General features: G+C 43.6%; 1 protein-coding gene across 2 annotated transcripts; it reads right to left on the reverse strand.

Moving 5' to 3' along the window:
* Positions 1 to 7,225: 7,225 nt before the first annotated feature.
* Positions 7,226 to 15,520, reverse strand: CD7 (CD7 molecule). Of its 2 annotated transcripts, XM_064395736.1 has the most exons (7): positions 15,150 to 15,520; positions 14,790 to 14,913; positions 13,640 to 13,984; positions 11,823 to 12,161; positions 10,369 to 10,475; positions 9,250 to 9,352; positions 7,226 to 7,486 (listed from the first exon to the last, which is right to left on the reverse strand). In XM_064395736.1, exons 2-7 carry the CDS (start codon positions 14,860 to 14,862, stop codon positions 7,431 to 7,433), a joined length of 1,023 nt encoding a protein of 340 aa, XP_064251806.1. In that variant the 5' UTR covers positions 14,863 to 14,913; positions 15,150 to 15,520; the 3' UTR covers positions 7,226 to 7,430. The 2 variants fall into 2 exon arrangements, with proteins under 2 accessions (XP_064251806.1, XP_064251807.1); XM_064395737.1 differs by lacking the exons at positions 7,226 to 7,486; positions 15,150 to 15,520 and adding an exon at positions 7,809 to 8,147 and having other exon boundaries at positions 14,790 to 14,994.
* Between the last annotated feature and the right edge of the window lie 530 nt (positions 15,521 to 16,050).

Raw genomic sequence — 16,050 nt, forward strand, 5'->3', positions numbered from 1 at the left:
AAGGCTGAGACACAACCCAGAGTCTAAAATTAAGAGATTTTGCCATGCAAAAGCACAACCATCAACTTCTGTGCTCCTTTGCCAGCCAGGGAGCACAGGCTCCTCCTTACTGTGATGTTCATCAGTCTCTCCCTTCACCCTGTGGCCCTTTCCACATGCAGCATTTCCAGGTTCTAGCATTAAACATCATTCCTAAAGCAGTTCATTCAGCACAAACTGACATCAAGAATATCCCTCTCACAACAGCTCTTGTGTGTGGCTTTATCAGCTCCACACCAGATTTACTGCCAGTCCCTCTCCTCAAGGTTCCTGACCTGGACCAAACCCCAGGGCTGAGATGAGCCAAGGAAAGGGAGCAGCTTTGTTTTCCTGGCATGAGGTGTGAACACAGCTCGGTACCAGACCACACAAGTTACAAGGGAATTAAACTCGAGCACAGACTGTGAATGATGCCACCAGCAGGAGGCTTCAGGGACTGATCAGGCACACACTTCACTCCTAGAATGGGCTGGACTTAGACATGGAATTATTTTGTGAACTGGAGTTGTGCAAGTCCTTTCTAGACGTTGTTGGTCCAAGCCCGTTGTTGGTTCTTTGTTTCTTTTTTGCCAGGGTCGGGATTAAATGAACAAGATGGAATTTCTTGTTTGGATTCAGATGTTTATTAGTTCTGATCTCTGTTACAGTCTCACAAACCATGAGTTCTACAGCACTTCACTCTAACAAACTAAAAATGGAGCCCCATCTCTCTCTCTATGGGGCCTTTGAAGGATAAACTGTCCAATTAAGAAATGACACCTCAATTATTTTTACTTTTTACCCAATAACCAACCACCCGTACCCTCAATGTGGACTTTTTTATCCGATTACACAAAACCACCCAAACCCATGGAGAAGAAGGTGAAGAAGGAGAAGAAGAAGAGGGAGAAGGAGGAGAAGAAGAGGGAGAAGAAGAGGGACAAGAAGAAGAAGAAGAAGAAGAAGAAGAAGAAGAAGAAGAAGAAGAAGAAGAAGAAGAAGAAGAAGAAGGAGGAGGAGGAGGAGGAGGAGGAGGAGGAGGAGGAGGAGGAGGAGGAGGAGGAGGAGGAGGAGGAGGAGGAGGAGGAGGAGGAGGAGGAGGAGGAGGAGGAGGAGGAGGAGGAGGAGGAGGAGGACCCGCCGCTGACCTAAAATCTCCATCTTGCTTTGTATATATCACTATATTCTAAACACTTAAACTCTGAGTTTTCCACCCTGTGACATTACACACTTCTGTTCAAACTCCACACCCACAATCCCAGTTCTGTCATTCCATTTTGGAAGCTCCTCCATGGCCTCAGGCCAATGCAGTGTTCTCTTGGGGGTCAGTGCCTGTCAGCACAGAAAGTCTGAAATTCTGACCAGGGTTCCAACAGTCCATGACTCTGCTTTTACATCCTTCCTGGTGCTTCTTCCCACCCTTTAGGAACAGTCTGTGTCTTTCTCATTCTCCTAAAATAGCCCATTTTTTACAATCCAGGGACTTCCCTCCCTCATTAATGGGTATGCCCAGAGGTGTAGCAGGTGGTGTCTAATCTAAGCACAGGAACAGATATTAATAAAAGCTTTTACACTATTACACCATTAAACACCACTCTGTGGTCACATGTTTTCCGGTTGAGCATTAACGCCAACTCCTGCTGCAGTATTCATCATAAAAAATCTTTTCAATGTGCTTTCACTGATGTAAAAAAATATATTTGAGGCCACAGAACATTAAGGACGGATTTCCTTCTTTTCAACTGGTATTTCCTTTTTTGTTAGCTGAAAAGAGTGTCAGACTCACAACACTTCTCCTCCTTTCCCCTCAACTGGCCAGACTGTTTGACAATGCTAAAGGCAGATTTAACCACATTGTAGTAGTAAATTGATGCAACTCTAACAACTAACACTTGTGTACTTGTGTGGTTTTCGAACACACATCCTGTTTTCATGCAAACGAAACAAAAGAAAGATACAAAAGCAGGGAGGAGGATCCCAAAAAATAAAAATGCATCTTCCAATTCTTACAAACTAAACTTCTCCTGAGGAAATACACTGCCAACACAATTAAGGAAACCTTCACAATAAATAGTTGAGTTTTTGAGGCGTTGCATGTGCCTGCCTTTTTATTTAGACTTTCAATGCAGATGAAAAGGCCACAGTTATCCTGGGGGCTTGATTTAGGCCCCTGTTAGACAAAGTGCAGCCACAGAGATGGAAAGTGCTGCCTGGGGGTGGATGCCAGCTGATGTACAAGGTGCATCTAAACCACAGCAGAGCTGCAAAAGGTTGTGACATCCCCTCCTTCCCCTGCTGGCCTGGCTGAGAGCACTTCCATGATGCCTGGTGAAGGCTGACCTAGAACAGAGACTGGACAGAGTTAAAGCATAAAGCAGGGATTTATTTAAAGGCCTCGATGGATCCACCCTGGGCAGTACAAGAGCCCAGCCAAGATGAACCAAAATGGTCACAAAATGCACAACCGCTCATGGGGTCTCTCACTTTTATCAGTTCTGCTCCATTTGCATATTGCAGTTAATTGTCCAATTACAGCTTTAGCCCATCAAGTCCCATCCTTCTTGATTTTCTCTCTTTATTCCCGAAAAGTATAAACAAAAGTGAATTGGGGAGAAGCAAACTGGGGAAATATAACTTCATTACCTGAAGCTGTATTCAGACGATTAACCCTGATATGTGAATGATCAAACTTATATCTGTCTGAAAAATCTCATGACCATCGTCCATCTTGGGTGTAGCCCCTTCAGGAGGCTTCGTCTGCCCTCAGTGTACCAGAGGGCCCCTCAGTAAATAAATCTGATTTTATTCTATAACCTTGTCTGGCCTCTGCTTCTAGGCAAGCCTGAAAAAGGCATCAGAAACACAGAGCAGTGTGACAGTGACAGTGAGGGAACCGAGGGGCCACAGGCCTCAGGTACCCCCCACAAGTAACATGGTCTTAAGATTGTACCCTTTATTTTTCAAATCCTGTTCTACATTGGTGCATAACTCTAAATTCCATATGAAGCGTCAGCTACTGCCTTCACATTTTGGTCAAAGCAATCTCTCTAGGCCTGAGGTCCAAAGGCACCCTACAGCCTTAGGCCCAGAAAAGTACAAACAATAGTGAACTGGGGAGAAACAAGGTAGGGGAATGTGACTTCATTACCTGAAGCTGTAATTGGACAATTAACCCTGATATGTGAATGACCAAATTTATATCTGTCTGAAAAATCTCATGACCATTGTCCACCTTGGGTGTAGCCCCTTCAGGAGGCTTCGTCTGCCCTCAGTGAGAAGGGCAGAAGGCCTCTCAGTAAATAAATCTGCTTTTTTTCTCTAACTTTGTCTGGCCTCTGTTTCTACGTAAGCTCAAAAAAAGCATCAGAAACACAGAGCGTGGTGTGACAGTGACAGTGAGGGAACTGAGGGGCCACAGCTGTAACAGAGCGTGGTGTGACAGCAGCAGTGACAATGGCAGTGGCAGTGGCAGTGGCAGCGAGGCACCCCGGGACAGTGGCAGGTGGCAGCTCCGAGGTGACAGCCAGGCTGCTCTCGGGGTGATGCTCTGCAGAAGCGCTGCCCCAGCCCTGCCTAGCACACAGCAACCACAGGATCCTGCCAGAGCATGCTACGGGTCCCTGTCTCAGCATGGGGACAGGCCAGACCACAGAGCAGAGCCCCCCTTAGCACCTCTGAACATAAATAACACCCCAGGCCCCCTGCAGCAGGCAGGCTTCGCTGTCTCCACCACAAAACCACGGCTTTGTCTTGACATGTGAGAGCAGCCTGGGAGAAGCCAGCTGCAGAAAACATGTTATAAAGAAATGTAATTATTTTTATTACGGATATTTCTGCCTTTTTGTTCCACCCAAGTGCTGTCCCCAGGTCTGAGCATTAGGGCGTGCCATGGAATAAGAAGCAGTGGAAGAAGTGCCCTTCTCTGCCTCCAGCCAAGCCCACTCAGACAATTTGCAAGCTCACCATGACCACCACGGTGAGATTTACTCACTAAAGCACCAGCAGGACAACAGCCATCCTTTCAGTGATGGATCCCTCCTGGTTCACCTAATCCTGGACAAGTCTAAAAGTTGCAAAGCCTCAGTTTGGGCTGCTCATTTGAGTTTCTCTGTGTGTTCTAAACCTGTTAGGAATTCTCCTGTTTCCTCTTTTGGCTAGGACAGAAATATGAGGACCTATTTTTCCATGCTACAACTTTATTTCCAAAACACCTTTGCAAGAAGGAGCACGTGGCGGCTCTCTGTGTGTGCCCTGTGTGAAAGGACTGTTTCTAATTTTAGCCTTGAAAGTCACTAGGAGCTGTGATTTTTTTACCTGCAGTGTGTACACACACATGCTTGATTTCTTTTTTGAAACCTTGAACTGTTCAGGGTTTTTTAAAAAATTAAATAAAGAGTTTTGAGTCCAAAAGCTGTTAGAGTTTAGGCACCAACTGCCATCACTTTGAGGAGGCTTTCTAGAGAAGCTTCCACTGTGAGCATTAGAAAGTTTGAGAGTGAGGGTAACAGAGAAATCTATAACAATGTTACAGAATTTCTTCTATAATCTAATTTCTCAGAAATCACGATCATTTGTGCAAAATGTTATCTCTGCATTGGGCCTTTAAATGTCACTCACCCACAAGCTTGCTGCCACTTGTCTCTGAGCAGAGCTAATAGTACACACAAAGGAAACCACAAACAATAAACTGGCCTTAGTGACTTCTTAGAAGACTTGCCCTAAGTTGTAAGGTGGGGGAAAGAGACCCCACAAACCAAGTGTCTCCTTTTTTTCCTGTCCTCCCAGAGCAGAGTGATAAATTCCACCATCTGAGGATGAAACAATTATTACCATTGGTAAAGCATCACTTGTACAACAGCTCCCAGAATAAGCTTTTACAACTTGTGTGATTCTGCTAAGAGCAGATGGAGCAAATGTCTCAGGGTGTCATGAACTGCACAGAGGGACGAATTTAAAGGCTTTCCTAGAGAGTTACTAATAACTAATTACTGATACTAATTCAGGAAGAAGGAATGAGAGATCATCTTCCGCTTGGCATGTGCAGTGTTTAGAAATTATTCCCATTACAGACAGAAAGCATAGGAGTGGAGCAGAGCATTTTTAATATCTCAGCTGGAAATCTCTGGGGCCATGGACTTGTTCTCCAAGGAGAGTTTCAGACACATGCCAGTCAGTTGGTGCAGTCAAATACCAGTCAAAACCAAAATAATGGTTCTTGTGAAGCAGTTACATAGGAATTAGCACCATCCAGGGAGTTCATCCAGCCCTACCAGCAGTTAATTGCACAGAGTGGAGTCACCTCCCACCCACAATTGGACAATCTACTTGTACCACACAGATTGTGACAACACCGTAAAATTCTAGTGTTGGGACAAAATGGTTTATTTCCTTTAGTCAGTATTTAGGTTGGTTGCTTTATTTCCATTTCTTAAATGGAAAAATTATGTGTGATTCTTGTAGACAAGGCAGAGTGCTCTGGCTGTATGAGAGAATAATGTATGATGAGTAATGTATTGATTTTCTAAAAAGTAGATTAAAACCTGTTGAGACTCCAAATGAAATTGGAAAGATTTCTTGCATGTTGCACAAAGCCAGTCACTCCTGAAGGAATTGAAATAGCGTTAAAAACCGTACAAAACAACAAAAATACTGTTAAATTTATACAAGCAGTAAAAGAACTCGTTAGCTAGTGCAGAAGCATATTAACCAAATATGTCAGATTAAAGAAATAGAACCAATGAAGCATTTTCAGCACCTCAAAGCTGTGAGAAAACCAAATCTATGAACCAGAAAAAAACCCTGTAAGTTTTCAAATTGACTGTAAGCTGACTGCTAATATAATGCAAGTTGAGGGTTGCAAAGGATTCAAAAAGAAACTAAATGCTTTGGGAAACAAGTGCTTACAAAAGCTTGCATACCATGAGTGGAAACAGGTTTTTACTAACACAGGGAGCTTGAGAAATCAGCAGTCAGTAGCTTGTCCTCAGCAGAGCCAGCAGTGCTGGACACATTTTGGTCAGATCCTCTGAATTCTGTAACAGGATGCTTCCTGCATGAGTTCTTGGATGGAAAAGGAGTCTCCAGCAAGAGACAGGTGGGAGAAACTGGCTCCAGACCATAAACCCAATATGGGTTTCAGACATGGATCATGCAGCACTCACAGCTGCTGGGAGCACACAAACACTGGAGTGCAGGAGCCACTGGAGACATTCCAGTGTCCTGCAATATGTCACAAGCCACCAGAGCAAAACCTGCTTCTGTCCTGTCTCCTGCAAACCATTTTATGGCTCAACTGGGCTTATCAGGCTCCTTGGCACCTGAGTTCAGGCACGTCCTTGTCACACACACACACCTGAGTCAAGGGGTTTAAATGCTTTTTCCAGCTAAATTTCCCTGGGTCTACAGGCTCCATCAGCACTAATCCACATGTGCTGGCTGATTTCTTCAGTTTTGCAAACAACCAAAACTATTCTTCCCAGGTACTTAGCCTAGGTCACTCCCTGCAGACCCTGAGTCCTTTCAGACACTCTCTGTTTCTTGCCACTTGGGATTTCTCTGCTTCTGACCTGCTGTCCTTGCTCAGCTGCCTTGGCTTGCCCCATCCCACAGCCTGTGACACTGGAGCTGCATCCCTGCTTCCCACCTGAGCCTGCTTTGCTCCCAGCTGCAATTCCTGTCTTTTATCCCATGGATGGGGCTGGGGCATCACCAATGCCCTGATACTGTTCTCACTGCTGCAGGTCCCATCCCAGCCCAGAACTGCACCTCCCACCTCTCCCTGAAAACCATTTCCCTCTGCAGAGGCTGAGATGAGAGACCAAAAAGATGCAAAGGCAACAGAATTAGCCCAGAGCAATTCTCTCTGCAAATCTGAGGGTGAAAATTTCAGTTTTTCTGCTTTCCATGTAAGATCTGAGACAACTCTGCATCTTCAGAATGCTCCAGCCCTCTTTATTTAAAATAAAAATAATTTTATTAAATCCCCAATTATTCTCTGACATTCTGGAGCTAAATTCCCCAGCAGTTCATTCACCACTTCTTGGGTTAATAGTGCTGCCCATGAAATGGCTCAGTGTGTGTCATTTTCCTCAGAAAAGTGTTACTTTTTTTTTTTAATTTTAATTTGTTTACACCAAACCAAAAAACACCTCCACCACTGATTCTTTTCACAGCTTTTTTTTTTCTTCACTATTGTGGTCATGTTCACACAGCAGTGTTTCTACAGAAAGCTGATCTCAAATGTCACTCTGCTTGTTGTAAACCTCCCTGTGCTGGCTCTCAGGGCTTTTGTCCCTTTTCGACTAAACCTGAACCTTGTTCCAAAACCGAAAATGTGATGAAAGGTGATTGACTATGGGCACCTCAGTTCCTAGGTTGGTACCTGATTTGTTGGTTCTTCCTCAGCTCTTCACCTATCTCTGAGCTGGGCTTTTCCAGGACAAAGCCAGAATTGGTCCCAGTACCAAGTCTAGCAGAATTCAAGAAAAGTTTGGGCAATGAGACATGGGATACACAGGGTCTGAAGGGTTCTTTTCTATTTTCTTCAGTGATTGGTTAAAAAAACCCAAAACCCTCACTTGCAGATTTTATAATTAAAGTGGAAAACAGTTATAATGCTGTCTAGTGGGATGCTGTTCTTGCAGATTTTATAATTAAAGTGGAAAACAGTTATAATGCTGTCTAGTGGGATGCTGTTAGGGGCAGTTTACACAGAATTTTCAAAAAAGCCTCGAATCACTATTAAAAAAAAATAACCAAAACACAACAAACCACTAAAAGAAACACTCATTTATTTCCAAGATATATGAAACAGCTTTTAATATATGTAGGAAAATATTGAGGAACTGTAGAAAACCCACAAAAATACAATTTATCTAGGTCTGGCCATGTGAAGACAGCACATATTTGCTCACAAGGTGAACCTACACTCACCTCACAGTGAGGGCATTTCTCCCTCAGGTCTGGTGCACAGCATTTCATGAGCAATAACGTCTGGAGGGAAATGGGCCCTCCTGAGGGGCAGGATTGTCTTGGCAAGCTGGGATCTTGTCAGAGCTCAGCTCTGGAGCAGAATTATCCTTTGTGCCTGGCTCTGCTCCAGCTATGCACTCATCAAAGACAAACTGACCCTAATCCCTCAAAAAAATAAACAATCACATCAATAGGGAGAAACTCCAGTCTCAGCCTGACCTCAGAACAGGAGGCCACCCCCACCAGCCCTGCCCTGTACCAAGGCAATTCAGCATTCCTTTGTGAAACATTTTTGACTTTTCACAGTGGCCCCAACACTGCAAAACCAAAACAGCCCTGGAGGAGGCCGAGCCCTTCCTCAGCCCAGCTCCCCACAGGCACCTGTTCTAGAAGCTGTTACCAACCCAAATTTAGCCTCTCTTTGCCTGAGGTGAATTTTGATAAATCCCTTTGATAAGAAGGGGCTTTAGATCATGCCCTGGTTGGAATGAAAAATAATAATAATTCAGAGGGAGGGGGGTTACATTTTCCATTTCAAGGGAGAGCCCTGCCTTCCTTAGCAGACACCTGTCTGTTCAAACCAAGACACCCAGAAGCCACCAGGACCCACGTTTAGTCACTTTGCCCATCAGCCACATCAAGACCCCCATCAGTCCATGTGAGTGGCTTTGACAGTCAACAAAATCTAGACTTGATTGTGTTTTTGTGGGACTGTGATGACCTTGGAGCAGGTGAGCCCACATGGATCTAGCATTTCGCCCTGCCACATTTCTGAAAACTTCAAAATAGATTTCTCTGCTGCAGCTCTTGAGTAGTTTTAGCTGCCTGAGCTCTTGGGCAAGGATCCGTGAGACAACTGAAATCCAAGCCTGTGTGGATCTATTTCAAATTATTGAACAGACCCGTGTGCTCCTCCTGAGGTTTAGCAAAGCTCAGAACCAGACCTCCCCATCCATCCCAGCTTCCCAGAATGGATAATTTAAGAAAGAAACAAGCCCATATGTTGCATTTAGCCCTGAAATGCTGTTTTTTCACTGAACTGTACACGTGTCCAAGGTACCTGCATTTTGCTACATTTTCTGTACATTGCAAAAAAAAACCAAACAAACAAACAAAAACAAAACATTAAAAAAAAAGTAAAAACAGCCTTGGATATGAGGTTTTTCCTTCCACTGAGGAAGGAAGGTGATAGCAATTTCATAAAGCAGCTCTCAGAGCTGCTGGGGAGGGTATGGTCCCAGCTGGCAGAGGTTTATTCACCTTTGGAATAGGTGTTGTTTCTGACCAGGGTGTTCCGTCTGGAGTTGTAGGACATGTCTTCATATACCACATTGGGCTTTTTCTTCTGGAAATATTTCTTCACCTGCCAAACAAAGAAAACAGCCATTCAAACGAGAGGCTGGGAAGACCCCAGCCAAGGAGTCATTTTCCATCGTAGGAATCCATCGACATCATCTGTTGGAAAAAGAAACACTTTCAAAATTCCTCTCACGACCCAGCGAGGTCTTAGAGGACCAAGTGGAAATTATCAGCTTATTTATTTAACTTTCTTTTATGAGTCTGATGCAATTTCATGAAAAGCTCCTTCAAGAGTTGGATGTAACTGTAGCTTTGACATAAATAATAAATGACAATAATAATAAATAAGGCTCATTCTTAGACTGTTACTGGTAACACAGGACACGAGGTCCCCTGGGTTTTGACAGAATGATGTTACACTACTGGTTTTTAGTAGTGCTGGAGCACATTTGGAGGGACGAGACAGGAGCCTGTGAATCATACACTTCATTTACAGTAATATTTATGCAGCAGAAGGGATCTATCAGAGACAACTTCTGGGCACTTTCTGCAGTATTTATATAGAAATAATCCCAGTGAAGGAAAAAGATATAATAATTTTTCTTCTGGAAAGGGGCCATTTTTTTTCTCCCACAATTTTCAGACATCAGGCTATTTTATGAGGTTTTTTTGCCCTTGTGTCCCCCTCCAAGTTACATCTCTTACAAGCTTGATTTGTACAGCTCCAGGCCCAACTGACAACAAAAAAAAATTTAAAAAGCAAGGGGAGCAGAACAGTGAGGGGCTTTGTTCAGGGACACACACACAACACATGGCTGTGTCAACCACACAGCTCACTCGAGGTTTGTTATCAAAAGACAATAAATGCCTCATTTACAAAGGGTTACAGAAGTGTAACACACTGTGTTGGCTGCCAAGAGTTTACAGCTGGAAGATATTCAACAAGGGCAAATAGGAGAGCAACAGGGAGCCACAATTCCTTAGGTTTATGAGATGTTTGCTTCACCCAGGCACTATTTCAAAATAACATCAGTTTGTTGCACCAAACTGCCCCAGTTTGGCAGTGGTGACTGTACTCACATCCACACGGTACAAGGTGCAGCACACCAGGGCACAGAACAGCAGAGCCACCGCCACGAGAAGGCCATACAGCTCCCAGGAGCTCTTCTCACATGCCTGCTTCACTTCTGCATTTAAAAATACAGCAGCAATGTTATAATTACAAAGAGGCAGAATTTTGTCGGATTAAGTTATTTTCTGTCCCAGAGGTGGAGTAACTGAGAGGTGTTTTAAAAACTTTTATCCCATTTTCAGTCTCGTGAAGGGTGAGACAATACAGATGTTTTAATTCATGCCATCACAATTAGAAGCAAACTATTTCCTAATTACAATACACTATAAGCGTTTCTATCAGCTTTTGCCACACCATGCTGTAAATGCCTCAAAGCCAATCATCTAAAACTACCCCTCATGGGTCCTACTACAATGCATCTTTCATAGTTCTATTTCTCCAAGGTATCCAGTCTTTTTTGCAAGGCCATCCTTTGAAACGTGTTTCTAGTTCCATTTCTCTCTCAACAATGTCCTATTCCATGGCATTTCTAAGTTGGCAGTTCTTGTCTCAAGGTTTGCATACAGATGCAGACTACGTGAGTCTTCTGTCAGGCTTTGAGGATTTTCTACAAATCTATTTCTCACAGAAATAGATCTATGAAAAAAATAATTTTACAGTTTAGCCAAAAATTCAGATATCAACAGCTACAGAGCCACATTTGTCAAGCCATTAGCATTCTCAGTGGCATTCCCTGTGCTATTCTAGAGGCTGGGGGTGCTATTCTAGAAGCCCTCAGCAAAGCCCAATGCACAGGGTTAAATTGCACCAGTAAGACCAAAACCAAGCACGCTTTTGCTGGTTCTGACTTCAGTTTAGCAAGCGGATACCTCACCATCCCACAGAAAAATAAAAAACACATCTTTGGAGCACAGAAAAATGGAACACCCTCTTTGGAGCACAGAAAAATGAAACCCCCTCTTTGCAGCACACGCTCACAGAGTGCTCACTGTATAACAAGGGTGTATGAGAACATCTCTGCTGAGGTCTGTGGTGCTTGAAGCAAATGCCCAAGGACTTTTGTGCTCCCCAGTGTGATCTCTTTAAACACAAGACTTGCTAGAGGGAATGGTTTCTAAAAGCCATTTATGTCATGCTAAGGTCAAAGAATTGGTGCTGAAAGTACTTAATCATACCCTAAAAGTGACAGATTGCACACAGTGAAGTGTTTTTTACCTTGTTTTCACCTTTTTTTCTTTTTCTAATCTGCCGGATCATGGCAAGGTCTGAATTCCCCTCTAGCTGTACAAGGCAGGTGGAAACACAGAGTCTGTGTCTGAGTCTGAGCTCAACAGGGCAAAAAGGAGCCTGAGCTCACTCGCCAAACTTTCCTAGGTTTGCCTGTCCTGACTGAAGTTCCAAAGGCTTTCTGTTCATGACTCAACAATAGATATTTATGATTAAACAAGAAAAAGGGTGTTACCTTTAACCAGCACCATGGTGCCACTCGCTGAGAGCAGAGGGGAATCCTGCACCTCCTGGGCACAGACGTAATTATCACTGTCCTTTTCCTGTAGCTTGTGTAAAGTTACCACAATTCTATTTCCTTCCCTTGAATACTCCAAGCGATTCTCAAAGTCAGGAGAAACCTTTAAAATGTTGAGTTTTGACACAGACAGAACTTTATTAGGCTGCACGTGAGTCCTGAGCAAGAGGAACTCATCTTCAGCTGAGCTTTTCAACACACAGGTGATGCTGACAGACTGGCCTTGCTCAGGGTTGGCATGGAGTGGTGACTGCTCCACAGGCCTTCTGGATACAGCTAAAACCAGAGAGATTAGTGGTTATCACATGTGCATGTTAACTGGGGAGCAAGGGAGAGAGCAGACAGAAAGAACAAACCATAGAAATGTAGATAAAATGAATTTTTAAAGATGCTTTACACAGGCTTTGAGAAGAAGGATATATTTTAGTACACCCTGGCTCAGGATCTGAAAGGAGGACTGACCAACAGGTTTAGCTGTTTGTAAAGGGTCTGCATCTACCTAAAAAATTATAAATACTGACCTCCTCTAAGGGACTACAGCCTGATCAGCATGTCCTGGAGCCATGCACCATTGCCTGCTTTCTCAAGTGAGATGAAGCCATAGAGAGATCTGGGGGCTGTTGGTCTGGATCAAACCACACAGTGTGTGCCCCATCAATGTTAAAATGGTCCATGAGAATGGAGTGGTCATTAATGACTCACTGTCCAGCTGGGAAGACATTCCACTGCGTTCCTCTGAGGACAGGACTTGTTCCTTTGAACATTATCATTAAAGTGGGTAAGGGAGTGAGGACAGAATTGATCAGGTTTGGAAAGAGAAGATTGTAAGCATTTCAGAGAAGAGGATCAGAATCAAACAGAGCTACAAAGCAACTTAATAACATAATTTGGAGAGACAATACACAATAAACAAGATGTGATGCATTTGAGAAAACACAGCCAAGAAGTTTGAAAGGAGAAGCCCAAGGGAGGAGATGATAATCCTTCATGGATATAAATTACTATTGCTGATCAATTAGATCTCACATGCCTGGGGGACAGGAAAGGAAGAAAGCCTGGTAAGCTTTGGGAAAAATGTCTCAGGTTAGAAGGTCTCATTGGAAGGACAGGTACATGGAGGAATAAACTGCCAAAGAATAGTGTGGACTCAACCCTCTTCTAATGAAAAACAATAAATAATAAAGACAGAAAAATGGTTTCCCCAACCAGGAACACCTGCCAAAATAAGCACTTCTGCCCATTCAGCAACTCCTCAATAACAAGAGAAAAAACCCTTTACTTACTCATGCCCAGCTTGCATAAGAGCAGCCTCCCACTTACTACCAATTTGTCATTTAAGACAAATAAGTAAAAGCAAAAGAGATTTGCAAAAACAACTGCTACCAAAAAACCCCCTCTTTGCTGTGCTAGATGTTTAAAATGTTTGAGAGGTTGTTTTGGAAAGAGCTGTGGGACCTCAGTGTTTCCAAGCTGCTGCAGCAACCTGTGACTCATGTGAAAATCTGTAGCTGGAATTAATGAGTCACAAATTAATCTTCTGGGATGGTTTGGGGGTTTTTTGGTACCATACTACCTCATTTGTTTTCTTCATTGTTTCAGGGAGCAAACCCACACATTCCTTCAAATCTGTGCCTGAGCAGACATGGAGAAGTTTCTGTCAGACTTATCCTCCCATTGTGTCTCCTTCCAGTCTTTGATTTAAAATACAGATCTGCATTTACTAATTTGTGACATAAAAGGTGGAATTGCAATACCTTTGACCACTACTGTGGTTGTCTTCCTGTATATCTCTTTGGGATTGCCATTGATTTCAACCATCTCACAGCACACGTAGGTTCCAGAATCAGATTCCTTTAACCTGTGCAGGGTTGTCCTGAGATTCCCCCCTTCCTTTGACCACTCGATGCGACTAGCAAAGGTAGGATTGACAGATGGAGATTTCTCCTTGGGACAATGTATCACGTCACGACTCTGTCTCTCTCTGATAGCTCTCAAGACCATATTCACTTGCCATTGTGAACCATTAATTGGGCAAGTTATGTTGATGGAGTCTCCTTCCCAAGCACTGATAACGTCTGTGGACTGTTCATTTCCTCTGTCTAAAAATAAGAAATGCAATTGAAATTGTAATATCAGAGTTCCTCTTGGTCTGATCATATCAAAGTTTTTTTAAAAATACTTTTCAAAACCAATCCTACACCAACAGAACTGCTCTGTGAGACTGGACCTCAGTCTCCCTGTGCTGGACATGTCATTTCTTGGCTGCTCTGGCACCTGTAGTGCCTTTCATGCCCAGTGACCTGAGCAGCTCAGCACCTTCCCAAGCTGCAAAGGCCTTGGCAAAGGAGTGCCTGCTGTCACTCACACAGAAAATCTTGTTCTCTCTGTAGATTCCCAGGAAAATCCTATTAGTTTTCAAAATACAAACTTCACTAAGAGTACCCTGATAATTGGTTTCAAACCTAAATGAGGAATTTAAAAGTAAGAAAAAGAAGCAGAGAATAGAAGAAAATGCACTTGTCCTTTTAAAGGGGCTTTTAATAACATCAGGGAACTGGATAATACAGATTCACAGATTCTCAGATTCAATACAGGAAGAGGGCTGCAGAAAGTGTAAGTCCAATCTATTTAAGAAACAAGCATACAATATGGAATTAAATCCTTGGAGCTCTCCAATGACTCCAATATCCAAAGAAACTGAAGGGGGAGTATTTGTGCAACGAATAGTGAGGAATAGAGAGGTCAAATGGGAAACACCTGAAAGAAACGACATCAGAAGCAAGGGAAGAAAAATAAAAGAGAGAGTGTTGCATGTCTAAGGCAAACATAGTTTAGAAAAGGTTGGAAAAAAGGAAAGAAAATATTGAAATGTAAGAAATGTAAGAGCATCAATGTTGTACGTACCATCCAGGGCAGGGAAGCACGGGAGAAGCAGAAGCAAGAGGGATGCATTTGGGAGAAACAGCATCCACGGCATTTTCAAAGGTCTTTTTAGTTGCTCCCTCAGTCTGAACAATGAGTTAAAGCCCTGAGGAAAGAGTTCCAAGCCCCAGGTTGGGCTGTAGTCTATCAGTTACTTGAGCTGTATACTGAAAGAAGTCAGCAGAGTTTTGGTTTTGTATCACAATGATGGTGATGGGGGGGAAAAACCATTTGTCTGGGAGGGGCACCTTGGGTTTTTTCACACTTAAACCACACCTGTTTTCCTGAGCAACCCCCAGCCCCCAGGGCAGCAGTGGAAAGTTGTCTGTGGGGAGCACCTACCTGCCCTCTGAAGATTACCGAGAAAAGGGCGGCTCAAATTTGCTCTTCACAGTGCCAAAGTCAGGCAGTTGTCTCCCATCCCAGAAATGCAGGGGCTTGCTACCATCAGTTCAGTTTGTCAGGACTCCCACAGGCTTAGACTGGTGGCTACAGATGCAAAGTTTGTCTTGGCTTTGTAAGGAGAAAGGAGATGAGAGATGCTCCATTACCTCAGGAAAACCCTCAATTATTATCCAAGCCCTTCACACAAACCAGCAGATGCTATCTGCATCATGACAATGTGAATAATTGCCAAGCAGAAGGAGCTGGAGTTCCTTCAGCAAACACCAGCACCCACACCCAGCTTCCCCCCAGGGCAGACCTGACCCACAAAGCAGCCCACCTCACATCACCAGCAGGAGAAAGAGGATTTGACAGGAAAACTGTAGAACCCTAACAAGGTCTTTTGATCTTGTTGCTAAAAGGATCTATTCGAGGAAACATCATTACCTGAAACTTTCAGGCTTTTCCTTCTCTCTTAACTTCATTGCAAAGCCAAGACAATAAATAATTCCAATCTTTACCAGGACAATAAAGCCTTTTCCACCATAGCAAAGTGAGAATTAAACTTGCAACCCAGACAGCCAATTATATTCTACATCTCTACTTAACAAGTAAAAAGACCAACAATTTCTAAGGGAAGAGATTGTCTTAGAAGACAGAAGCACTTAAAGAAGACAGTGTGAGCACCACACACGTTGTTTGTGACCAAGGAAGCCTTCATGCCTCTTCCCTTCCCCCTGTGCCTGTGGAGCCTTTCCAGCCCCCAGCTCGTTCAGCTCCCCTTCCAGAGCCCTGACCAGGAGAGGAGAAAGTCCCTTGGATACTGGAGGAAAAGCAGGATATTGGTTCCTCCATTCTT

Source organism: Passer domesticus, chromosome 20 (assembly GCF_036417665.1).
Source record: "Passer domesticus isolate bPasDom1 chromosome 20, bPasDom1.hap1, whole genome shotgun sequence".
Classification (NCBI taxonomy): Eukaryota; Metazoa; Chordata; class Aves; order Passeriformes; family Passeridae; genus Passer; species Passer domesticus.